Source organism: Pristis pectinata, chromosome 3 (genome assembly GCF_009764475.1).
Source record: "Pristis pectinata isolate sPriPec2 chromosome 3, sPriPec2.1.pri, whole genome shotgun sequence".
NCBI lineage: Eukaryota > Metazoa > Chordata > Chondrichthyes > Rhinopristiformes > Pristidae > Pristis > Pristis pectinata.
The window spans coordinates 124,042,331-124,068,064 of record NC_067407.1 but is presented as its reverse complement, the minus strand read 5'-3'; the positions used below and the strand labels follow the sequence as shown (position 1 = coordinate 124,068,064).

General features: G+C 42.1%; 1 protein-coding gene across 2 annotated transcripts in view; it reads left to right on the top strand.

The window, feature by feature from the left end:
• The window catches only part of LOC127568175 (muscarinic acetylcholine receptor M3-like), a 110,525-nt gene extending 85,120 nt beyond the window's left edge, over positions 1 to 25,405 (top strand). For both annotated transcript variants that reach the window (XM_052011614.1, XM_052011615.1), the window contains one exon: positions 22,201 to 25,405. In XM_052011614.1, coding sequence (XP_051867574.1) covers positions 22,220 to 24,013 — 1,794 coding nt within the window. In that variant the 5' untranslated portion in view covers positions 22,201 to 22,219 and the 3' untranslated portion in view covers positions 24,014 to 25,405. The remainder of the gene's footprint in view (positions 1 to 22,200) is intronic.
• Positions 25,406 to 25,734: the final 329 nt, after the last annotated feature.

Here is a 25,734-nt window from a genome sequence, read left to right as displayed (position 1 = left end):
CTGACGAGTTAAATGTACAATCACATTTATAAGAAGCAATAAATAGAAGTTATTGTAGGCATGAGAGCCTTTGAACGTTCCTGTTTAATAGGATTATGACTAATCCACGATCTCAAGCCCACTTTCTTGCCCAAAGTCACCTTACTCTCTTAGTATCTATAAGTCTATCAATTGAATCCTTGAATAAACTCATCTGTAGTCTTCTGAGGCAAATCATTCATAAGATTTTCAATTCTTTGTGTAAATAAAGATGTTGATGTCTCTTGATGCTTGATTTGGTCGACATGGACAAGTTGGGTTGAAGGGCCTGTTTCCGTGCTATGTAACTCTATGACCACTAAGGTTGAGACTCCCCCCCTCCCCGCCTAAAAATTCCACTGGTGAAAAAGCCTCTCAGCATCTACTCCTGTCTCTCTCTCTCTCTCTCTCTCTCTCTCTCTCTCTCTCTCTCTCTCTCTCTCAAAATCTTGGAAGACATCAGTATTTATGAGAATAACTTTTCAATGTTACCTTGTGCAAAGCAAAATAACAGTGAACTCCATTCAAAATGAATTTTGTTAAAATTCCCACAAACTCCTGCTAGTATATTTCAGGCAAAGAATCGTGAAGAATAGACAATTTCAGTACAATTTGAAGAAATCCCAGCGATATTTATAAATTAGACGAAGCAAAGAACCTGAAAAGTTACAGAGCCATTAATATTTCTCAACAATTTTCATGTTAATTTGTTAAAGGCAGCAACAGCACAAATACAGCTACATGCATGTAATACTGTCTATATGTAGCATTAGCATCTCGTTGGTAGGCAATTTCTTTAATTAAGAGGAAAAGAGGATCACTTGTAACAAGTTACTTATTTTGACAAGAGGAAGAAGTTGGAGGTGGCTCTTGTGAAGCAAAAAAGCACTGGCATAAACAGTTGGACCAAGTGGCTTTTTTTTGTGCTTTAAATTCTGTATAATTTGTCAGTTTTTATAAGGCTGAACTCGAATGAAAGCATTTCACCTTATTCACACCATACTTGTGTAATCCAGCTGCTACCAGTTTAGCTACAAGATTACATCAAACACATGTACAGATGGACAGGGCTAAGACATTGCAAACCTTGTCATTAAAGTCTCTGCTGTAATGAGACTGTTCTTGAACCTCGTGGTATTGTCACTGCCCATTCATATCATCTCCTTGCTCATTTAGCCACACTTATTTATCACCCTGAAGGAGTAATTCTGACATCTCACGCACGTGCAGTGAGTCGATAGTAGCTTGTTCATCCCTGTGAGAATATACAGACGAAATACTTTATTAAGGTGCAAGCACTCTACAGCCGCTTATATGAGCTAAAGGGAAAAATGCTGGACTCCATATATCACAAATGAAATGACCATAAATCTATCAAACCTTCCGATCAGGCATGAGCTAGATAGCTTAGCATATTCTGCAATTCTGCCCTGTTAAAAAATAACAGTGTTTTCCAGCTATTCAGATAATAAATAAGAAAAAGTACAAAACTGGATCAATGCTTTGCAATAGCAGTCACTACATCATTGATTGTGGTTGTAAATTTAATATATATTCTGTTGCAGTCAGACATTAGCACTCTCCAACCACCAGTCAATTTCAGGGCAGGAAAACTGACAGGAAAACAAATGTAATAGTCACACATTCCCCACAAGTAAACACAAAACATTTTGATCTGTTGGGAAGATCCCGGGTAATGTTTCTTGACCAGCTTTATAACGAGTTTCAGAATGAGTGCTTTTTCCCACACTGCAAGCTTAATTTTTTAATAAGCAAAACAAAGAATAGAGCAGTGATACAGATGACCACTTCTCATGAATAAAATAAACTTACCCCGACACCACCCACCACACCCATTGTCCCAACCACAACATGCACCCCCCCACTTTTACTGTTCCCCATCAGCCAATAGTCACCTTGACCTGCAATTACCCACCTACCCTGAGCCCCGCACCAGCTACTTCTAATCCTGACCAATGATCCTGCTTCTGATCACAACCTAAAGACTACCTCCTCCCCACCCCACATCTCCCTTGTTGCTCCTCATGATCTACCTTGTTGTGACCTTGCACCTTATTGCACTGCACTTTCTCTGTAGCTGTGACACTTTACTCTGTACTGTTATTGTTTATACCTGTATTACATCAATGCACTCTGTACTAACTCAATGTAACTGCACTATGTAATGAACTGACCTGTACAATTGGTTTGTAAGACAAGCTTTTCACTGTACCTCGGTACAAGTGACAATAATAAACCAATACCAAATACCCAAACCTCCACCCCACTTAATGCACCTGATTCCAGCCATACCGTTATGAGCCTGGTTCAATGATATATACTGTATACATCCGACCCTTTTTGTTCATTTAAGCAATCACCCTATCTATACTTCTGCTCCTCTCCAACATAGAGAAGATCATATTGTGAACACAAAATGGAGCTAGATCAGAAGAAGTACAAATGAATCATGTGGAAGGACTGTTTGGGCCTCTAGACGAATGGTAGAGAAGAAGTGAAAGGACAGGTGTTGCACCTCCTACAGTTCCATGGGAAAGTTCCATAAAGTAGGGAGCAGTTGGTAGGGACAGATGAGTGGACACGGAAGTCACAAAGGGAGCAATCCCTTCGAAATTCTGAAAGGGAAGGTGAGGGAAATATATGTCTGATTGTGGAATCTTGTTGGAGCTGATGGAAATTCTGAAAGACGATCTGTTGAATGCAGTGGCTCTTGGGGTGGAAGGCGAGGGGTCAGGGAACTCTTGTTCTTGCTCTGTCCGGGAGGAGAGTGAATGAGAGCAGAGGTGTGGGAAGTCGATGAGATGTAGTCAAGTGCTCTGCTCACTATGGTAGAAAGGAAGCCATGATTCAGGAAGAAGGAAAACGTCTCAGAGGCACCTGTGTAGAATGTCTTATCCTCAGAGCAAACACAAGGGAGGCAGAGGAACTGGAAAAAAATAGAGCCTTTACAGGAGACAAGCTGGGAGGATGAAAAGTAGCTATGGGAGTCTGTGGCTTGTAATGGATGTGTGTGGCTAGCCTATCCCCTAAGATGGAGACGAAGAGTTCCAGCAAAGGAAAGGAAGAGTCAGTGATGTGAAGGTGCCACAGCCTTGCTATTAGCAACACATAACACAGACAAAAAAACATAATGGGCTGCTAATTGTCACTTAAGTCATTTGGTTTCATGCAATCAGACATGCTCTACCCATCACTCACTCACCTTCTGTTACTGAAAACTAACATGTTTGTTTATCTTTCCCAATTCTAACGAAGGGACCCAGACCCGAAGCACAACTGTTTCTTTTCCCACAGATGCTGCCTGACCCACTGAGTATTTCCATCAATTTTCTGCCTTTATTTTGGATTTCCAGCATCTGCAATTGTTTTGATTTTCCATTCTCCCTTGGTGTTGTACTGAAGTACCTCTGGTAAAGCCAATGAATGAAGTTGAACCCTTACTTTTCTGAGTCACCAATGAAAACAACAGACATTGAAACCAAGGGGCCAATTTTAACCCAACCCACTTTATGAAAAACAATGATAGGATTGGATCAACCATCCTGCCTGATTTTAGTCACCATTAAAGTCAGCAAACTGCTTTCCAGCTAGTGACATCCAATAGTCCCTGTTCTGATGAAAGTTGTAATTGATGATCAATATTGGTGATGTTGGTTGAGGGAATAAATATTTGCCAGGACTCTACCACTCTCTATCCCTGTCAAACTTATCTAAATGCAGTATCAGCAGCTGTATCCACAACTCCCCAGTGACTAACAGCCTACACTTTGCTTTCCCTTTGTTGCTGGCCATCGAACCAATTGTTGGCAACAATACAAAAATAAAGCCATTTGAAAGCTAATTTTGTAATTTGAATTGTGCCATGCCCTGTACAACAGTATTCTGTGTCCCCTCAGTGCTGTCTTCTGCATGACTTTCCCTGTCCCAAGATAGTACTACTCCTGTGTTGCAATGTGAATGTTGGAACACTGCTGGTGTAAGTGGGGGATGCTGCAGAAAGCTTTAAAGGATAATTTTGAACAGCTCTGCACCATCACAGGAGAGGGGTGGCTGGCCAACCAGGAACAGTGAGGTCACTGGCACAGTGACAAGAGTGGAAGAAAGAATGCTGTCTTCCTAACCGTGCTCCATAGACCCACTGATGTTCTCTGAGGAAGGAGTCTCGCCCGTTCCAGTAACACTTTGCTGTGACATCCTTTCACCCTGTAATCCATACTCGTTGTGGCAGAACTCTGCACTTCCCCTACATCATTCAGATGTTGAATGGATGATCACTGTCCTGCAATGGGAGCACAACATCAGCCATCAGACATTGTGTGTGATAGAGTCAATTGCCATTTCCTTGGTGGAAATGGTAGGCTCTTGCTTTGCACAAAGCCCTGAGCTAAATTGACTCTGGAGTCCTCTACACCCATTGACATTGGAAGCAGGATTTTAGGCAGGCCCTCCAATCTACCAAGTCGTATACTACTGCCTCATACTCCTCATCCAGAACCCCAGCTTCAGAACCTGTGGGCGACCTTGCCCTCCAGTGAACTGGTACCTACCCTTACCTTTCCTCTTGCCCTGTGTGAAAGCTACTCATTCTTTGTGTTTCACTGTTTGCAGGTCTTGCCTTTGGGTTGCTCTAACAGAAAAGAAAGGCTCCAATTAAATTAGCCTTTTATTTATATTCTGCGATTTCTTATTCTGAGAACCAATGAGTAGTGACAAATGAAGAATTGAATCAACATTTGTCAAGCTGTTCTCAAGTTTAGAACTGTAGTTAATTTTGCAGCAAAATTTTGTGCAGAATTCTAGCTGTTCACAGCTGATTCAGGCTATGCTAATACCTTAATCTCCTAGTTATACTGACTTGACAGGTACAAGTGAGGCTTATTAATTAGCCTTGCTTCAGTCTTAGACACAAGGTTAAATTTCCTACATACCTTGGCATCCCAGCCACTCGGTGTAGCATTTTGAGTCCACGTCTAATTACAGCTGGTATCATGTGCCTTGTACAAGAAGTTATTTAAGTGGCTCTCCGAGATCTGGAGAGAGAAAAAGCTTCAACCATAACTGGGCCGACACACAGAGTACACACCTCCTGCTCTCGACTCTCTGCTGCCTTATGGCCACAGAAGAGCACCGACATGTATCTTGGCTTGTCTGGACAGAACGAAAATGGAAGGTCTTGCCTCTGTGGAGTGATTTTCACAATCTAGTACGTCCCAAAGCACTCTGAAAGCTCGTCATTGTTGGCAGCCAAGTAGCTTAGACCAAAACCTCACAAACAGCAAAATAATTATGACCAGGTTTTCTGGTTTTAAACGAGGTTGGCTTAGGAATAAATATTGGGCAAGATTAATACTGGAGGTGGAATACAGCAAGAAGCAGAGCTCGGTACCACAATTTCACAGTAAATTTACACTGACATTATGAGATTTTTTTTGCAAATAAAAGTGTGAATGCAACTGTCAGTTATCTGCCCGGGGGGATGAGAACAGCCAAAATTGAAATTGTAATCTCTGTTCTGTTTTTGAGTACACTGCAGCAATGTGATTGCATTGCTCAGGGTTAAGACACCGAGATATTGTTAGGTGTAAATTAGATTAGCAGACATCAGTATCAGTTTGCAGAGGGGGAGAGAAAGAAGAGGTATATACTTGAAGCATTACTGTAGTGGACCACCAGGGAATAAGTCACCTTCGTTTCTGTGCCTCGAGGGACCTAGTAACTGTCAGGACTTTTTTTGTACGTGTAAAGTCAGTTGAGGATGTGCAGGAAGATCTGTTCAGAAATGTGAAGTTGAGCTCAATTACTTACTGCCAGGACCTTGTTTATTCATTGGAACATCTAGAGCCCCCTGCAAGGGAAATAGTGTCAAAGGAGAATAACCTGGTTAACATGGAGTGGGGTAGAATGATGGAGGAGCAGGGTGGTGATGGAATTTCCAACACGCGGTTCTTCCACTCCTGTGACAGATACCTCGGCAGGACTCAGTAGTCAGGAAATAATCAAACACCAAACACACTGCAACACACAGAATGCTGGAGGAACTCAGCAGGTCAGGCAGCACCCATGGAGGGAAATGGATAGTCGACATTATGGGTCGAGACCCTTCATCTGGGCTGAAAGATAGTGGGGAGATAGCCAGTATAGCCAGTCTCCCCTCTAAATTTCAGCCCAGATGAAGGGTCTCAACTCAAAATGTCAACTATCCATTTCCCTCCACAGATGCTGCCTGACCTGCTGAGTTCCTCCAGCATTTTTTGTGTTGCTCCAGATTCCAGCATCTGCAGAATCTTGTGTCACCAAACACACTGCAATTGGGTGTTTGCCCCTGCATGTTGACTCCCATGTTTTACATTGATCTCTATAATATCCAGTGGGCACAAAATTTGCATCTGTGGTGCAGCTTTTTGGGAACAATGGTGGCCTTTTACATCCACCTGGTACACATGGGCACATCCGTGAGGCAAATCATGGCAGGTGCCATAATGATGAAAGCATGAACACATTGAAACTTCACCCAGTTGGCAGATGATAACTTCGGCAGCAGCCAACACTAATTTGATGACTGTGTAGCCTGGGGAAGCCGCTCGAACAATGAAAGAGATATCACCTCAGGGAGCCACGTGACTGGCAATGGTGCAATGTTTATTTTTGTTTTTCTTTGAAGTTTACACCACTGAATGTAATGACCATGAATGTTAAGACTTTGTTTTTGCGCTGTTTCTTCCTTTGTATCTATTTTTTTTATCACGAGTGAAGTATATTTTTGAAATTTAAAAAAATTTCCAGCTCAAAGCTTGAGTTGACGGCCTCTCTGTTCAACACCGAACATAGAACATGGAACAGTACAGAACAGCAACAGGCCCTTCAGCTCACAATATCTGTACTGATTATGATGCCAAATGAAACTATTCACATCTGCCTGCACATGATCCGTATCCCTCCATTCCCTGCATGCTCATGTGTCTGTCTAAATGCCTCTTAAACAACACTGTCGTTCTGCTTCAACCACCATCCCTGGCAGTGTGTTCCAGGCACCCAACACCCTCTGTTTAAAAAGCTTGCCCTGCACATCGCCTTTAACCTTTCCCCCTCTCACCTCAAAGCTATGCCCTTTAGTATTTGACATTTGTACCCTGAGAAAAAGACTCTGACTATTTATCTATGCCTCTCATAATTTTATAAACTTCTATCAGGTCTCCACTCAGCCTCCAACACTCCAGAGAAAACAATCCAAGTCTGTTCAACCCCTCCTTATAGCTAATACTCTCTAATCCAGGCAGTATCTGGGTAAACCTTCCCTGCACCCTCTCCAAAGCCTCCACATCCTTCCTGTAATAGGGAGACCACAACTGAACACAATGCTCCAAATGTGGCCTAACCAAAGTTTTATACAGCTGCAACATGACTTACTGATTTTTATACTCAGTGCCCCAACTGATTAAGGCTAACTGGCCATATGCCTTCTTTACTGCCCTATCTGGTTGTGTTGCCACTATCAGGGAGCTATGGACTTGGAATCCAATGTCCCTTTGTATATCAGTGCTCTAAATGGTCCTGCCATTTATTGTGTACGTTCCCATTACATTTGACCTCCCAAAGTGCAATACCTCACACTCCCCAGATTAAACTTCCTCTGCCATTTCTCTGTCCATATCTACAACTGATCTATATCCTGCCATATCCTTCGACAACCTTCTTCACTATCCACAACTCAATTTTTGTGTTATCTGCAAAATTACGAATCAGCCCATCTACATTTTCATCTAAGTCATTTATATATCTTATAACCAATAGGGATGCCAGCACTTATCAGTGTGGGATCAGCACTGTTTAAATGTCAACTGCTGGTTGATTTCTCTCTGGGTCTTGGACAAAGTGGAGGTGGGACAATTGTGATGGGATAGGGCTCTCAAGAGGAGGCCAGGTTTTTCAGGTAGAAGATTCCCAATTTGAATCTTGGCAAGGAAGAGTGTGCAAGATAGTGGAGCACTTGGCAATGGTGATGTCATTAAATGTTAAAGATAGGTAACTGGACTCTCTCTTGTTGGAGCTGGTCATTGCCTGGCACTTTAGTGGCACAATTCATACTTTCCACCTATCAGCCTATGCTTGAGTGTTGTCTTGGACTTATTGCATGCAGACATGTGCTGCTGAGGAGTTGCAAATAGGATTGAGCATTGTACAATCAACAGTGAACATCCCCACTTCTGACCTTATGATGGAGGGAAGGTCTTCGATGATTCAGCTGGAAAACTGGCCAGAGGAACTTCTGCAGTGGTGTCGTGGGGCTGGAAAGATCGATCTCTGATAACTATCTTACTGTGTGTGAGGTATCACTCCAGTCATTGGAGTGTTTTCCCTTTGATACCAATTGACTTCAGTGTTACCAGGATGCCTTGATATCGGGGTAGTTACTCTTACCTCAGCTCTGAAATTCAGGTCTTTGGTCCATGTTTGGACCAAGGCCGTGATAAGGTCTGGAGCTGATTGTCCTGGTGGAATGCAAACTGGGCATTGATGAGCAGGTTATTGGTGAGCAAGTGCTGCTCGATACCGCTGTTGATGACCACTTCCATCACTCTGCTGACAAGGTGGTAATTAGCAGTATTGGATTTGTCATAGTTTTTGTGAATAGGACACCCCTGGACAACTTTCCACATTGCCGGGTTGATGCCAGTATTGTAACTGTACTCTGAGCAGAACAGTCAGTGCTGGCTGCAAGTTGAAATCATGGTAATTTGCAGGAGGCTTGAAAGCGACACGTTAATTCTGCATCGGAGATCTCTGCCAACTTCCAAACTTAACCACCCATAAATTTGGAGTCACTTTTCTCTCCCTCAATGTTGATCATTCTCGCTTGATGTTGGATTCATTACTTAAGAACCCAGTTCAAATGCTCTGCACTAAAACTTACGGTGTGAGTGAGAGAGAACCCCCTATGTACAGGATGGAGGGTTGTCAGGATCACTGTGGGCACCTTTACCACATACTTCTTCCAAAAGATTATTGGAACTACTTCTTCCAAAAGATTATTGGAACTCTTGATGTAAAGATCACGGCTGATAGTTGCACAGTCTGAGAGGGGATTGTACCCCACCACAATGTGAGGGACCTATTTTCAGGCATCCCAGATTTGGATGAAATTATTTCAGTTAAAGAGACTACAGATTCATTGAAGTTCCTAATTACTGTAAAAAATCTAATGTCTTCTTTACTTAAAGATAACATGAGTGAAAATTTCTATTTTCCAACTGCTTCGGCTAATCATTACAAATGAAAGTATTAAGCTTAAAGTGAATAATTGACCCCACAGGCAAGTGCAATTAATTAATTGAAAGTGCATTACCCGACAATAAATCTGAAATGAAGAAAGTAGCAAAATATAGCTTGGTTACCAACAGCATCTCTAAATTAAAATCTTCTCAAGCCAATTGTGCTAAGCCTATTCGGCAGCACAGTGATGCCATCAGCAGAGCTGCTGCCTTATAGCTCCAGCAACCCGGGTTCAATCCTACTTCTGATGCTCTCTGTGTGGAATTAGCACATTCTCCTTGTGATCACGTGGGTTTCCTCCAAGTGCTCCAGTTTCCTCCTGCGTGCCAGGTTAATTGCCCCAAATGAACAGGTGAGTGGTAAAATCTTAGGGAATTAAGGGAAATATGGCAAAAATAAAATTGGACAACTGTAAACAGATGTTTGATGGTTGTCATGGAATCGGTGGGCTGAAGGGCCTGTTTCCAGGCTGTATGACTCAGATTCAGGCTCTCTGACACTAAAATTACACAGTGAAGTATGTCAGCTCTACTGTACTGAGTATAAGTTTTACATAATGTCAGTGACTGTCAATGTCAGTGACTCAGTGTCAGATGTGGGAGTTCCCAGAGTCTCCCTGCCTCTGGGAGGGCTACATCTGCACCCAGTGTGTCGAGCTGCAGCTCCTGAGGGACCGTGTTAGGAAACTGGAGATGCAGCTCGATGACCTACGTCTGGTCAGGGAGAATGGGGAGGTGATAGAGAGGAGTTATAGGCAGGGGGTCACGCCGGGAACATCGGAATCAGGCAATTGGGTCACAGTCAGGAGGGGGAAGGGGAAGGGGAAGAGTCAGGTACTAGAGAGTACCCCTGTGGCTGTACCCCTTGACAATAAGTACTCCTGTTTGAGTAATGTTGGGGGAGACAGCCTACCTGGGGGAAGCAATAGTGGCGGTCTCTCTGGCACAGAGCCCAGCCATGTGGCTCAGATGGGTAGGGAAGGAGTGAGGAGGGCACTAGTGATGGGGACTCCATAGTTAGGTGGGCAGACAAGCGATTCTGTGGACACAGGAAAGAAACTCGGAAGGTAGTTTGCCTCCCAGGTGCCAGGGTCCGCGATGTTTCGGATCGCGTCCAAGATATCCTGAAGGGGGAGGGAGAACAGCCAGAGGTCGTGGTAAATATTGGTACCAACGACATAGGTAGGGAAAGGAATGAGGTCCTGAAAAGAGACGAGGTCCTGAAAAGAGACTATAGAGAATTAGGAAGGAAGTTGAGAAGCAGGACCTCAAAGGTAGTAATTTCTGGATTACTGCCTGTGCTAAGCGACAGTGGGTATAGGAACAGAATGAGGAGGAGGTTAAATGCGTGGTTGAGGGAGTGGAGTAAAGAGCAGGGATTCAGTTTTCTGGATCATTGGGTTCTCTTTTGGGGCAGGTATGACCTGTTCAAAGGGGACGGGTTGCACTTGAATCCCAGGGGGACCAACATACTGGCGGGGAAGTTTGCTAAGGCTACTGGGGAGAGTTGAAACTAGAATTTTTGGGGGGTGGGATCCGTACTGGAGAGACTGGGGAAGATGTGGTTGGCTCTCAAATCGAGGCGGCTAGGAGTAAGTACCATAGGCATTTGATAGAGATGGGACATGTTCAGACAGGCTTGAGATGTGTCTATTTTAATGCAAGGAGTGTTGTGAACAAGGCGGATGAGCTTAGAGCTTGGATCGATACTTGGAGCTATGATGTGGTGGTCATTACGGAGACTTGGATGGCTCCGGGGCTGGAATGGTTGATTCAGGTGCCAGGTTTTAGATGTTTCAGGAAGGACAGGGAGGGAGGCAAAAGAGGTGGGGGAGTGGCACTGTTGATCAGAGATAGTGTCACGGCTGCGGAAAAGGTGGACGTTGTGGAGGGATTGTCTACGGAGTCTCTGTGGGTGGAGGTTAGGAACAGGAAAGGGTCAGTAACTGTGCTGGGTGTTTTTTATAGGCCGCCCAGTAGTGACAGGGTTATTGAGGAGCAGATAGGGAAGCAGATCCTAGAAAGGTGTGAGAATAACAGAATTGTTGTGATGGGGGATTTTAATTTCCCAAACATCGATTGGCATCTCCAGACAGTGAGGGGTTTAGATGGGGTGGAGTTTGTTAGGTGTGTTCAGGAAGGGTTCTTGACTCAGTATGTAGATAGACCTATAAGACGAGAGGCTGTGCTTGATTTGATATTGGGAAATGAACCTGGTCAGGTGTCAGATCTCTCAGTGGGTGAACATTTTGGTGATAGTGATCATAATTCTATCTCCTTTACGTTAGAACTGGAGAGAGATAGGAACAGACAGGCTAGAAAGGTGTTTACTTGGAGTAAAGGGAATTATGAGGCTCTCAGGCAGGAAATTGGAAGATTAAATTGGGAACAGATGTTCTCTGGGAAAAGTACAGAAGATATGTGGCAAATATTCAGGGGATATTTGTGTGGAGCTCTGCATAGACATGTTCCGATGAGACAGGGGAGTCATGATAGGATACAGGAACCGTGGTGTATGAAGGCTTTAATAACTCTAGTCAAAAGGAAAAGCAAAGCATACAAAAGGTACACAGAACTAGGTAACGTTAGAGATCTGGAGGAGTACAAGGCTAAAAGGAAGGAACTTAAGAAAGAGATTAGGAGAGCCAGAAGTGGACATGAGAAGGCCTTGATGGGCAGGATTAAGGAAAACCCCAAGGCTTTCTACAAGTATGTGAAGAGTAAGAGGATGAGATGTGAAAGGATAGGGCCTATCAAGTGCAGCAGTGGGAAAGTGCGTATAGATCTGGAAGAAATAGCGGAGGTACTGAATGAATACTTTATGTCAATATTCACCACGGAAAAAGATCTGGGGGATTGTAGTGGGGACTTGCAGTGGCCTGAAAAGCTTGCGCGTGTAGATATTAGAAAAGCTGAAACTTTTGGAAAGCATCGTTAGATAAGTCGCCAGGACCGGATGAGATGTACCCCAGGTTGCTGTGGGAGGCGAGGAAGGAGATTGCGGACCCTCTGACGATGATATTTGATGGAGACGGGAGAGGTTCCGGAAGATTGGAGGGTTGCGGATGTTGTTCCCTTATTCAAGAAGGGGAGTGGGGATAGCCCAGGTAATTATAGACCGGTGAGTCTTACCTCAGTGGTTGGTAAGCTGATGGAGAAGATCCTGAGAGGCAGGATTTATGAACATTTGGAGAGGTATAATATGGTTAGAAATAGTCAGCATGGCTTTGTTAAGGGCAGGTCCTGCCTTACGAGCCTGATTGAATTTTTTGAGGATGTGACTAAGCACATCAATGAAGGGAGAGCAGTAGATGTAGTGTACATGGATTTCAGCAAGGCATTTGATAAGGTACCCCATGCGAGGCTTATGGAGAAGGTGAGGAGTCATGGGATCCAAGGGGACATTGCAGTGTGGATCCAGAACTGGCTGGCCCACAGAAGGCAAAGAGTGGTTGTTGAAGGGTCATATTCTGAGTGGAGGTCAGTGACCAGTGGTGTACCTCAGGGATCTGTACTGGGACCCTTATTCTTTGTGATTTTTATAAACGACCTGGATGAGGAAGTGGAGGGGTGGGTTAGTAAGTTTGCGGATGACACGAAGGTTGGGGGTGTTGTGGATAGTTTGGAGGGCTGTCAGAGGTTACAGAGGGACATAGGTAGGATGCAGAGTTGGGCTGAGAAGTGACAGATGCAGTTCAACCCGGATAAGTGTGAAGTGGTTCATTTTGGTAGGTCAAATATGTTGACGGAATATAGTATTAATGGTAGGACTCTTGGCAGTGTGGATCAGAGGGATCTTGGGGTCCGAGTCCACAGGATGCTCAAAGCGGCTGCGCAGGTTGACTCTGTGGTTGAGAAGGCATATGGTGTATTGTCCTTCATCAATCGGGGAATTGAATTTAGGAGCCGAGAGGTATTGTTGCAGCTATATAGGTCCCTGGTCAGACCCCACTTGGAGTATTGTGCTCAATTCTGGTTGCCTCACTACAGGAAACATGTGGAAGCCATAAAGAGGGTGCAGAGGAGATTTACAAGCATTCTGCCTGGGATGCGGAGCATGCCTTATGAAAGCAAGTTGAGGGAACTCGGCCTTTTCTCCTTGGAGAGACAGAGGATGAGGGGGGACCTGATTGAGTTGTATAAGATGATGAGAGGTATTGATAGGGTAGATAGTCAGAGGCTTTTCCCCAGGGCTGAATTGGTGGCCACAAGAGGACATAGGTTTAAGGTGCTGGGGAGTAGATATAGAGGAGATGTCAGGGGTAAGTTTTTTACACAGAGAGTGGTGAGTGCGTGGAATGGGCTGCCGGAAACAGTGGTGGAGGCTGATACAATAGGGTCTTTCAAGAGACTGTTAGATAGGTACATGGAGCTGAGTAAAATAGAGAGCTATGGGTAAGCTTAGTAATTTCTAGGGTAGGGACATGTTCGGCACAGCTTTGTGGGCCGAAGTGCCTGAATTGTGCTGTAGTTTTTCTAGGTTTCTATGTTTCTATAATATTTCAAGTTGTATTTTTAAAAAATCTTTCACTCATCAGTGAAGATATTTAGGATCCAAACTGGTTATGATGATTTTGACAACAGTTTTACCAGTAAAACCTAATACTGTACTAGCTCATTCACCCACATGCCAGTTTCTCATTCTTGGAACATAGAACATAGAACAGTAGAACAGGCCCTTCGGCCCACAATGTTGTGCCGACTTAGCTATTCCCTCCTACCTACAGAATGCCTATATCCCATAGAACATTTGGCCACTTACTGTGTACTTCCACATTTTATTTCGGATTTCTTTTTATTTTTCCTTTGTAGCTTGCTTAAGTGACTTGTGAAGGATCATGTTACAAATATTTGTTCACCATTTCACTGTGTGCCTTATTGATTCAGTTAGACCTGTTACATCCTTAATATGTTGCATATTTTAATGTTTCATAATATTGATTAGGTTCACACTACCCATACATCATTAGAGCTTTCAGCACATGCAGTAAAAAATTCCAAGGAGCTCTCACATCAGAGAGAAAGGCCACATTTAAAAGACAATCAGTATTTTAATTGCCTGCATCTCTGAACAGATGGGATCCAAACAAGTCTCACTGCAAGCAATGTCAAAGTACCCTGCACTGTGGCATTGCAGCTTACATCAGATGTATTCAAGTCCAGCTGTTGCCATTTTCAGAGGACTGAAGATTTAAATGCTGGCACTTCCACGGAATGATAACTGCAGGCTAGTCAAGGGCACTAGGTAATGTTTGACTCAGGATGTAACACTAAAATTTTGATGGTAATGTGCAAGCACGCTTAGATTTCTCAATGTAGTTTTCTAACACTCCAGGAGAAGACTGATTTTTCTGTCTTGTTTCCCATTCACAGCGATATGAAACCAGGCATGAATTCCTCAACAAAATTTGCTACAATCGGCAAAAATGTGCATTCGGGATGGCGCAGTGGTGCGGCGGTTAGTACTGCTGCCACACCGCCTTAACAACCAGGATTCAATCCTGACTGTGTAGGTTTCCTCCAGGGGCCCCAGTTAATTGTCCACTGTTAATTGCACTTTAGCATCGGTGGAGAGGGGGGATAGAAGAATTGGCGGGATGGGAGGGGCGGGGGAATAGGTGGGCTTGTGAAATAATAGGTGGGGGAAATGGGACAGAATGGACACGAGGGGACATAATTTTAAGGTGATTGGAGGAAGGTATAAGGGGGACGTCAGGGGTAAGATTTTTACACAGAGAGTGGTGGGTGCATGGAACACACTGCCTGCAGAGGTTGTGGGAGCAGATGCATTAGGGACATTTAAGAGACTCTTAGATAGGCACATGAATGATGGAAAAATAGGGGGCCATGTGGGAGGGAAGGGTAAAATAGATCTTGGAGCAGGATAAAATGTTGGCACAGCATTGTGGGCTGAAAGGCCTGTACTGTGCTGTAGTGTTCTATGTTCTAATGTTCTGAGAGGCAGGATAAACTCAGTGGGTCAAATGGACTCTGCCTATGTCATAAAGAAATATGAGAAATAAACCTCACATTTCATTTTGCACTTTCACAAGATTGACAGAATTTTTGGGCAGTAAGAGAATCAATGGATGGGTAGAAAATTGGAGCTGATAAGGACGTTCATCTGTGAAATTGAATGGCAGGGCACACTCCAGTGCTTGTATCTCTTACTCTTGCTTCTATTTCTTACAGTGTTATGTTTGGACAAAGATGACATGAGTTGATTAGTTTTCTTCTGAGCCGCCTTAAGTCTTTACTTCGAAATAAATGTTGGATATAATTGAATTTCAATCCTATCACCTTTTTCTTTAAAAAAATGAATTGTACACCAGAAATGAACCGAAAAGCCCTCAGTGTATAAAAGTTATTCATTTTGCAAAATGCATGCCTTGCAATGAGTATTATATAGAGGATCCAGTGGGATTATCTTCTGTTCACTGAGTGACATTAACTCCCAGTCCAGCAACACCTCAGATTTAAAACACAATTTGACACAATGTAGTTTTCCCTGATATTGCTCCTTTGTAGCACCTTGGGGCATTTTACTTCTTTTTATTATATAAATATCAGTTGTTGTTGCATTGCTGTGGTTATTGTTACGCATCCCATGTTGATTGATATTCAATTTAGAACCCGTGAAACCTTTGAACTTTTAGATTCTTACTCTTGTTTTCAAACCGCACCTTGGTTTCACTGTTTGCTGTACATTTAACCACCTGTAGAACAGGTTTCTTGTAGGAATGTAGAGAATTCAGATGAGATATAGGTAGGATTTTGAGTAGGGAGGAGGATGTAAAGGGGTTTCAAGGGGATATAGATAATAGAGTGAGTGGACAGAAGCAAAATAAGTGGGAATAGGTGAAGTTATCCACTTTGGTGCACAAAATAGAAAAGCTGAGTATTTTTAAGTCGTGAGATATTGGGATGTGCTGATGTTCAAAGGGACATGGGCTTCGTTGCAGATGAAGCAAGCGATTTGGAAGGCAAGCGGTATGCTGGTCTTTGTTTCAAAAAGATTTGAGTACAGGAGTAAATGACAATCACATAAGGCCAGGGTGAGATTGCATCTGGTGTACTTGGTCTCTTTAGCTAAAAATAGCATCTGCACGGCTGTAGAGGGAATGCAGGGAAGATTCACCAAATGGGCTCCTGGGATTGTGGGTTTGCCAGATGTAGAGAGATTGAGTAGATCAGGCCTGTGTTCTCTAGAGTTTGGAAAAATGACTGGAGATCTCATTGAAACTTATCAAAGTTCTTCCAGGATTCCCAGACTTGGTTCAGGTAGGATATTTCCCCCTGGCTGAGAAGTTTGGAATGAGGATTTACTGTGTTAGCTAAGGGGTAGGCTTACAGGAGAAACTTTTTCATGCAGAGGATAGTGAATCTTTGGAATTCTTTACCCTGGAGAGCTGTGGATGCTCAGTCATTGAGTTCAATTAAAGCAGAGATCAATTGTTTATAGAAATTAAAGAATCAAGGGATCTGGATTGGTGCATGTAAATGGTGCTGAAGTAGAAGATCAACCATGACCTTGATGAAGGGCAGTAGAGGTCAATGGCCTTCATCAGTCAGGGCATTGAAAATAGAAGTTGGGACATTATGTTGCAGTTGTATAAGTCGTTGGTGAGGCCGCACTCGGAGTTCTGTGTATAGTTTTGATCACCCCGTTATAGGAAAGACACGGTTAAACTGGAAAGAGTGCAGAAAAGATTTACGAGGATGTTGCCAGGACTAGAGGGCCTGAGTTATAGGGAGAGGTTGGCCAGGCTAGGTCTTTATTCCTTGGAACGTAGGAAAGTGAGGGGTGACGTTATAGAAATGTTTAAAATTATGAGAGGCAAAGATAAGGTGGAAGGTAATAGTCTTTTCCCCAGGGTAGGGGAGTCCAAAACTAGGGGGCATAGGTTTAGGGTGAGAGGGGAAAGGTTTAAAAGGAAACTGAGAGGCAACTTTTTCACAGAGCTGGCGGTGAGTATATGAAATGAGCTGCCAGAGGAAGTGTTTGAGGCAGGTATAATAGTATAATTTAAGAAGCATTTGGATAGGTGCATGGAGGGGTGGGGCTTAGAGAGATATAGGCCAAATGCAGGAAGTTGGAACCAGCTGGGTGTTGGTATGGACTGGTTGGGTTGAAGGACCTGTTTCTGTGATGTATTACTCTATGCCTCCATGAGGTGGATTTCCAAAGAAAGCACAAGTCCAAAACTTACTTCCTGCAAGGAGTAAAGAAGAGATTCACCAGAATGATTTCAGGGATAAGGAACTTTAATTATGTGGATAGACTGGAGAAGCTGGGGTTGTTCTCCTTGGAATAGGGAAGGTTGTGAGGTCTGATCAAGGTAATTAAGATAATCAAGGGTATAGGCAGAGTACATCAAAAAGTACTGTTCCCATTGCCAGAAGGATCAAGATCTAGGAGACACAGAATAGAGATGTTTGGTATTGGTATTGGTTTATTATTGTCACTTGTACCGAGGTACAGTGAAAAACTTGTCTTGCATACCATTCGTACAGGTCAATTCATTACACAGTGCAGTTACATTGAGTTAGTACAGAGTGCATCGAGGTAAAAACAATAACAGTACAGAGTAAAGTGTCACAGCTACATAGAAAGTGCAGTGCAATAAGGTGCAAGGAAAGTAACTATAAGTGGCATGAAATAAGATAGAGTTGTAGAGTTATACAGCATGGAAACAGGCCCATCGGGCCAACTCGTCCATGCTGACCAAGGTGCAATCTTGAGTGAGTCTCACTTGTCTGCATTTGGCTCATATCCTACAAAACCTTCCCTATCCATGAACCAGTCTAACTGCCTTTTACATGTAATAATTGTACCCATCACTAGTACTTCCTTTGGCGGCTCATTCCACATACCCACCACCCTCTGTGTGAAAACCTTCACCCTCAGCTTCCTTGTATATCTTTCTCCTCTAACCTTAAACCTATGTCCATAGTATTGGACTCGCCTACCCTGGGGAAAAGACCGCGACCATCCACCTTATCTATGCCCTCATGATTTTGTAAACCTCTGTAATGTCACCCATCAGCCTTATTCGCTTCAGGGAAAACAGTCCCAGCTTATCCAGTTTCTCCTTGTAACTCAAGTCCTCCAGTCCCAGCAACATCCTTGTGAATCTTTTCTGCACCCTCTCTAGCTTAATCACATCCTTCCTATAGTATGGCGACCAGAACTGCACACAATATTCCAAGTGCAGTCTCACTAATGTCTTGTACAGCTGTTATGTGACGTCCCAACTCTTGTACTCAATGTCCCATCTGATGAAGGCAAGAACGTCACACACTTTCTTTACCACCTTGTCACCACTTTCAGAGAGTTATGTACTTGTACCCTAGGTCTTTCTGTTCTGCCACACTCCCCAGGTCCTTGTCATTTCACTGCGTATGTCCTGCCTTGGCTTAACGTCCCAAAATGCATCAGTTGACACTTGCCTGAGTTTTTAAACACCAAAGTTGGTTTTAAACAACATGTAGTTAGGCTCTGGAATGAATTGCTGGCTAGCGCAATGGAGGTAACTTCAGCTGTAGTGTTCAAAATGGAGTTGGGTTATTATCCAAGTGGAAATTATTAACAGAGCCATGTGGAGAGGTCAGAGGAGTGGGACCAACTGGATTGCTGTTGCATTAAGCCAGAAGACACTCAACAGGCTGAATGATCTCCATCTGTGCTGTAGTCATTTTGTGATTCTGTGACCCTATGTTAAAGGTACTAAATGAATGTGAGTTGTTGCTGCATTCCTGTGATTAATGTTAAACATATCTCATGCGAAGTAATGCTCAATTTCGATTGTGTGATTTGGAAATTCTACCCTTGTACTTTGTGATAGTAAAAAGACAATTTTCAGATGAGTATGTTTTTTAAAAGTGGAAAGAGGCCATTATCACATGGAGGTGGACACTCTATGTGTGATTTAATTAAGCACCATATCCTATTACTAAGTCATTCCCGACAAAAACAAAACATTGAACTTTGAATGTGTTTCCTGGATTTGATTTCCATTAGATAAAAATAGGTTTAGGAACAAGGATTCCACAGCCTTCCCGTACAACCGCAACAATGCTCCAAAATCCATGCTCATCAATCAGATCCTGTCAAGCATTTTGCTAAATATACATTAGAATATTGAAATTCCAGCACTAATGTCTGATAATAAAACATGGTAACTTAAGATTAAACAAACCAACAAAGGTGGGAAAGATTACTCATGGAACCACCTTCAAACAAACTGTGTCTCCCATTCACTGGTTTATTATCCTGGAAATGATTGAATCCCATCGTTATCTTGTCAACAGCATATTTAAGAGTTTTCTTCAAGACTAAAGCAATGTGATCGTTATATTCTGAGTGGAGCTACCATAATAGGAGATTCCATGATACGGACACAAGTACTACTTCAAGCATTAGTTGGCAAGCTGACAACATGGCAGTGTAAAAGGTTGCCATCATTGGGAATGTGTGTGCTGTGAAAAAAAATCCAGTGCGTTATGTGCTAGAAAGAGCCCGGTTTAGTTTATGTGCATACGCTACGTATACATGTTAGGTAAGTTTTGTATCCAGTATCCCCAGCCTTATATTATGATCACATGCTTCATGTAAGATCCTCAATGAGTTTGTAGCCTTCTTTGGGCAGTGGAAGCTGGCGCTCAACCTCCGTAGCAGAGCGAAGGCACAATCCTGTGGTGGGAGCTTTAAATTTCAACTGCACTACGAGGCTTTCAAACCTCTATTCCATCACAGCATTCCAAAAAGATTCCTAATTTTCATTGAGGGAGCACGCTACAAAACCTTGTTGTCATTGTAGCTTCTCAACCAGAATAGGATGCAAAGATTGGGCGAAGCAGTGAAATGGGACAATACAAAATAGCTCACAAACAAAAGAATTAAGTACCCTTTAGTTGATAGTTGCCTTCTTATGATGGAATATGATAAAATTGTACCAATGCTGGTTCAAGTAGGGAATAGGGTTTGATTCCTGTGAGAAGCATGAGTTAATTTCTGTTTTGCATAAAACCAATGATAATTGCCTTAAAACAAATTACTTAAGTGTCTCATTTGATATTAAGTAAGTCCACGGATTTTGTTCAAATGAAACTAAATGTTTAAAATTATAAGTATGAAGTAACTTTCACAAAATATCTTATGAAATGAATAAAAAATAGTGTGTGAGATCACTTGTTGAAATTATATGTTGTATATTGGGCTCACTTTATTAAATATTGTTTACAGGAGAACTGCTTATGAAATGCAGTTTGTGAGTTATGATTTGAATGCTTTGAGTGCCATCAACTGGACGGAGGTGTAACTGGAGCAGATTTGAGATGCAGATTTCTTATTTTCTATCATGTGTAGTATGAATGAAGAAACATTACAAAGATTACATGAAAATGCAATTATGATAAAACATTAGGGACAAACGGAGACCAGTGGAATTAACCCCTTTCTCATCCTTACAGACAGATCCTTGAAATTTCCCTATTTATTATGCTTTAGTGTTTTTAGTCTTCGCTTTTGGTCTTCACTTTAGTCTTCACTGTTAACTTGACTTCCCAATGATCATATATGTGACTCAGTATTCAATATTACTAGTCATCAGTTTCCCAAGGTTTACCCCTTTCTCAAATCCAAGCTTCTTTGTGTCAATTTCATTCTCTCTCTGGCATTTTATAATTATTTATTCCTCTTTAGAATTCCCCAATCCATTTCCCTCCTTTGCAGAGCTTCTTCATGGACAATGAAAGCCTCCAGAATAATGATTTGATGGATAAATTTGTTCAAGCATGATTGTTATTAGCATAATAAGTCTTGCCTCTATTTACTCTGTTAAATCTTTATTATCCGTTTGACATAAACTCAGGGATTTTCAGGCCATTATTTCCCATCTTCTCCCATCCTATACTCTATTTCATGTCATTTATTGCACATTTTCCTTTTGCATTGACTCCTGTTAAGATTGTTTTGCTTCGCAGAGCTAATTTTGAAAGATATGTTTGTGGGAGGAATTTCATGCACCTTCATAAAGGTTAAAAATATATAAAAGTCATGAATGAAAGAAATGTTGCCTTCAAACAACAGTCTGAGTCAGAAATTCAGCATTTTCTGGTCTTCTTAATAATTGATTTACGGATGGAGTTGACTTATTTATGTGGTCCTGTCTGTGAGCACGTCTCCTAAAATTGTTTCCCCTATCACACAGATTATTTGTGTGTACTGCTTTACGCAAAAATTTTGCTGTTGTTTGAAGACAAGAAATCCTTTCACTCATGACTGAATTTGGAACCAGGTTCAAGGTTAGTATTAAGTTCTATTCAAAACCTTCCTTTAAATAGTTTGTGAAATGGCCATTTTTGTGCTGAATATGAGTTTTCCAGTGGACTTAAGGCTATTTTTTTAGCAATGTTGTTACAAGTTTCTTGGGTGCACTTTGTGTTTCCTTCCTATTCCACTGAAAACAAACACCAGTGAAGGAGGCGAAAGCAGAGAATATAAGAGAACATTAAAAGCTCTAGAAATGATGCAAATACTGTCCACACTCTTTTTCTGGCCCATGTACTATTCTTGTGCTCTGGCAAGGGTAAAGCAACTTAAGTTTATTTTCTATTTAGCACGTTTCAGCAGACCATTGGTGTTATGTTGAGCTCACACAAAGCTCAATAAAGAATCCTTGATTTCTTAGATTGTATTCTTAAAGACTTCCAAATGTTTCTTTATATAACAAAAAGACACACTTGATTGAGATGGATAGGGTTTCTAGTAGGGAGTACGAAGGGTAATTTAGCACTAATATTTTTGGATAGGAACCTATATTATTTTAAACATTGTAGCCTTTGTGTGGGACTAATTTTTATTTTGCTCTCTCTTTGGTTTCTTTTACAGAATATGCCAGAAAGCCACGATGATCCCAGATCACAACAGCACATCTTCCTTGTTTTTTTTCAATTCCAGCCTCTCCTGGAACAGGGAATCAGAAGAATCAGCGGTTCTGGGTGATAGGCCTATGGACGGAAGCACCAGCAGCTTGCTAGGATCAGCCACCTATTCTCCCGCAGCCTCTCTGGAATCCAACACCTCTGTCATAAGTAATAGTACCACAGACCCTCTTGGGGGTCATACTGTTTGGCAAGTTATTTTGATTGCCTTTTTCACAGGAATACTCTCCTTGGTGACAATCATAGGAAACATTCTCGTGATGGTTGCATTCAAGGTGAACAAACAATTAAAAACAGTGAACAATTACTTTCTACTTAGTCTTGCCTTTGCAGATGTGATAATTGGAGTGATTTCAATGAACCTGTACACGACATACATCATAATGGACCGATGGGCTCTAGGTAATGTGGTTTGTGACCTCTGGCTCGCTATTGACTATGTTGCTAGCAATGCCTCTGTCATGAACCTTCTGGTTATAAGTTTTGACAGATACTTATCCATAACACGGCCACTCACCTATAGAGCCAAACGAACTCCCAAGAGAGCTGGAATAATGATTGGCCTTGCTTGGATAGTTTCATTTATACTGTGGGCTCCTGCCATTTTGTTCTGGCAGTATTTTGTTGGCAAAAGAACAGTGCCACCAAATCAGTGTTTAATACAGTTTTTATCTGAACCAATAATTACTTTTGGTACTGCCATTGCTGCATTTTACTTGCCAGTCACCATCATGACCATCCTTTACTGGAGGATCTACAAGGAAACTGAGAAACGCACCAAAGAACTGGCAGCTCTCCAGGCCTCGACTCATGACATGGAAACCATGCACTTTGTCCATCAAACTGGCAGCACGAGGAGCTGCAGCAGCAATGAGCTGCAGCGGGAGGGAACGAGAAACAAAAGGAGGCCAGGAAGGTGCCGCTTCTGGCCGACCTCCAAATCATGGAAGGCCAACACAGAGGGTGAGCAGGAGCCAAGCAGCAGTGATAGTTGGAACAACAATGATGGCGGTGGTTCCTTGGATCATTCAGCTTCATCTGACGAGGAAGACGTGGTGGCGGAAACCAGGGCCATTTATTCCATCGTGTTAAACCTTCCCGGGATTAAGGCAGCTGCTGGTCTATCCAAGTCCACGGAGGTGGATAACATGGATCTCTGCAGTGACGAACTTGGCAAAGTTGATGCTAATGAGGAGGGGGGAAAGTTCAGATCACAGCAGTTAAAAGAGGAGCAGGACAATAGCTTCCACCAGCATTTTGCCAAGCTTCCTGCTCAATCAATGCCATCCATCCATGCTTCGAAGACTGTGGGAGGAATTTCCTCTTTAGCAAAGTCATCCACATCCATGCCTTTGTCTTTTAGAGAAACCACAGTTTCAAAAGCATTTGCCACAAAATCGAGAACTCAGATAACAAAGCGTAAGAGATTGTCACTCGTAAAAGAGAAAAAGGCTGCACAGACACTTAGCGCAATTTTGCTGGCATTTATTATCACGTGGACACCTTACAACATAATGGTGCTGGTAAACACGTTTTGTGACCAATGCATTCATGAAGCACTGTGGCGCCTGGGCTACTGGTTGTGCTATGTTAACAGCACTGTGAATCCCATGTGCTATGCACTGTGCAACAAAACCTTCAGAAACACTTTCAAAATGTTATTGCTGTGTCGGTGGGAAAAGAGAAAAAGGCGAAGGCAGCAGTATCAACCGAGACAAGCTGTTGTTTTCCATAAAAGGCTTCCATGCGAGGCTTCCTGAGGCTGCATTTACCAGATTGTGATTGTTTCTGTTTAGTACCAATTAACTGCTTTGTTCAAGACCATACTGGCTATCAGTGTTGTGAGCACACGGCTGAAGTATACGCTGCTTTTGTATTATGTGTCGGATGGTGTTTACATGATGTAGACAGCAGTACAAGTATTTAAAGTAGTGCTGATGTATTTAAATTGTATAATTTTGTTTTTCTGTTCATATGAAGTTCATGTACGCTTTTGCTTAATATTTATTTGATATCAACAAAGCACTTAAGTCCTAAATGCTATTATCTTGGTGCAGCAACTACAGATACTGGATTTTGCACCTCAGCCCTTGAAGGTATTGCTGTACCTCAACTTGCACACATGGTTCCCCCTTTTTTCTCCCCCTTCTCACCAAATTACACTTCTATTCTTTTTATAGGCTCCTTGCTGCCACACAGTTTAAAACATTGGATGGGTTGGATTGTGTGATCAGCTCTGACATGGGAGCTGGATTCTCCTAAAAGAGTTAAGCCTCGAAAATGGACCCACTTGCGCAATGAGCCTGGGGTAGATTATGCTGGTGGTTGCTTCTGGTTGAAATTGTGTAATTGGGAAATTGGCACTGAAACTTCAATACATGATGCATGGTTCACAACACCAGTCCCATCTTAGCCAGGATCCAGTGTGTAAAAAAACACCAAAGGTTCAGATAGATTTTTTTGGGGAAATCTGAATGAGCTTCCATGCTATATGCAACACGCGTTTAGCATAGTAAAAGAGGATGAATTCTGATTTCTAGGTTGTATTTCCTTGGCTCCCACAAAGATGACACTTTCCACTGCCAAACAATATTTAACATGACCTGTAGCCCTCAATATTAACCTGACTTTAAGTGAAGTTGGAATTTTCAGCTCTCTTAGTTGGCGAGGCCCTACCCTCTTTCATCAGGCTGTTGGGTTACCGGTTGCTTATATCTTACCTGTGATGTGGCAAATCAATGTATGAAATCCTATAGCAGAAAAACTTGACATCGAACACTTTGAACTTTATGCAGTATCTGTATTCTCTGGCATTTTTATAAAAAAGGACAGTCAAAGACCAAGAATTGTGAAAGGTGATTTTATACGATGTATATCTAGTTTGTTTTACATTTACTTTATGTATTTCAACCATAAGATGTTCTAGGTCTAAATTATTGTCACTGCAAAAAAAAAATGCACTATGTGCTATATATGTTTCACTCCATTTTTAACCAACAGTCATTAATGTTGTGTGGTCCTGGATTTAATATCAAAGTAAGTATGATTTTAGAAAATGCCGAAAATAAACTTTTTAGTATTCATACTTAGCACCAGGTCCTGAGGAGTATTGTAAAAATGATGACTTACAACATAATTCAATGTCAATATGAGAAAAATGCACCACTGTAATTTAACCATTTTTTTGTATGACCTTGTAAAATTTAGTAAATGAAACTTGGTGTTTAATTTGGTTCAATAACTTGACCTGTTCATTTACATATTGAATGTAATGTTCTATCAACTGGTTTTCTAGCAGCAATAAAAGTCATGCAAAATTCTTTGTACTATTACCGTACATTTGTGGTGATGGAGAAGGAATCTTCCCAGACTAGTCTGTTGTGCAAAAAATATTGTAGGTAAAATTTCCAATTCACCTTGAATATTGAAAGTAAATCAAAAATGCCCACTTAATATCAAGTCCCCTATGTTATTTAAAAAA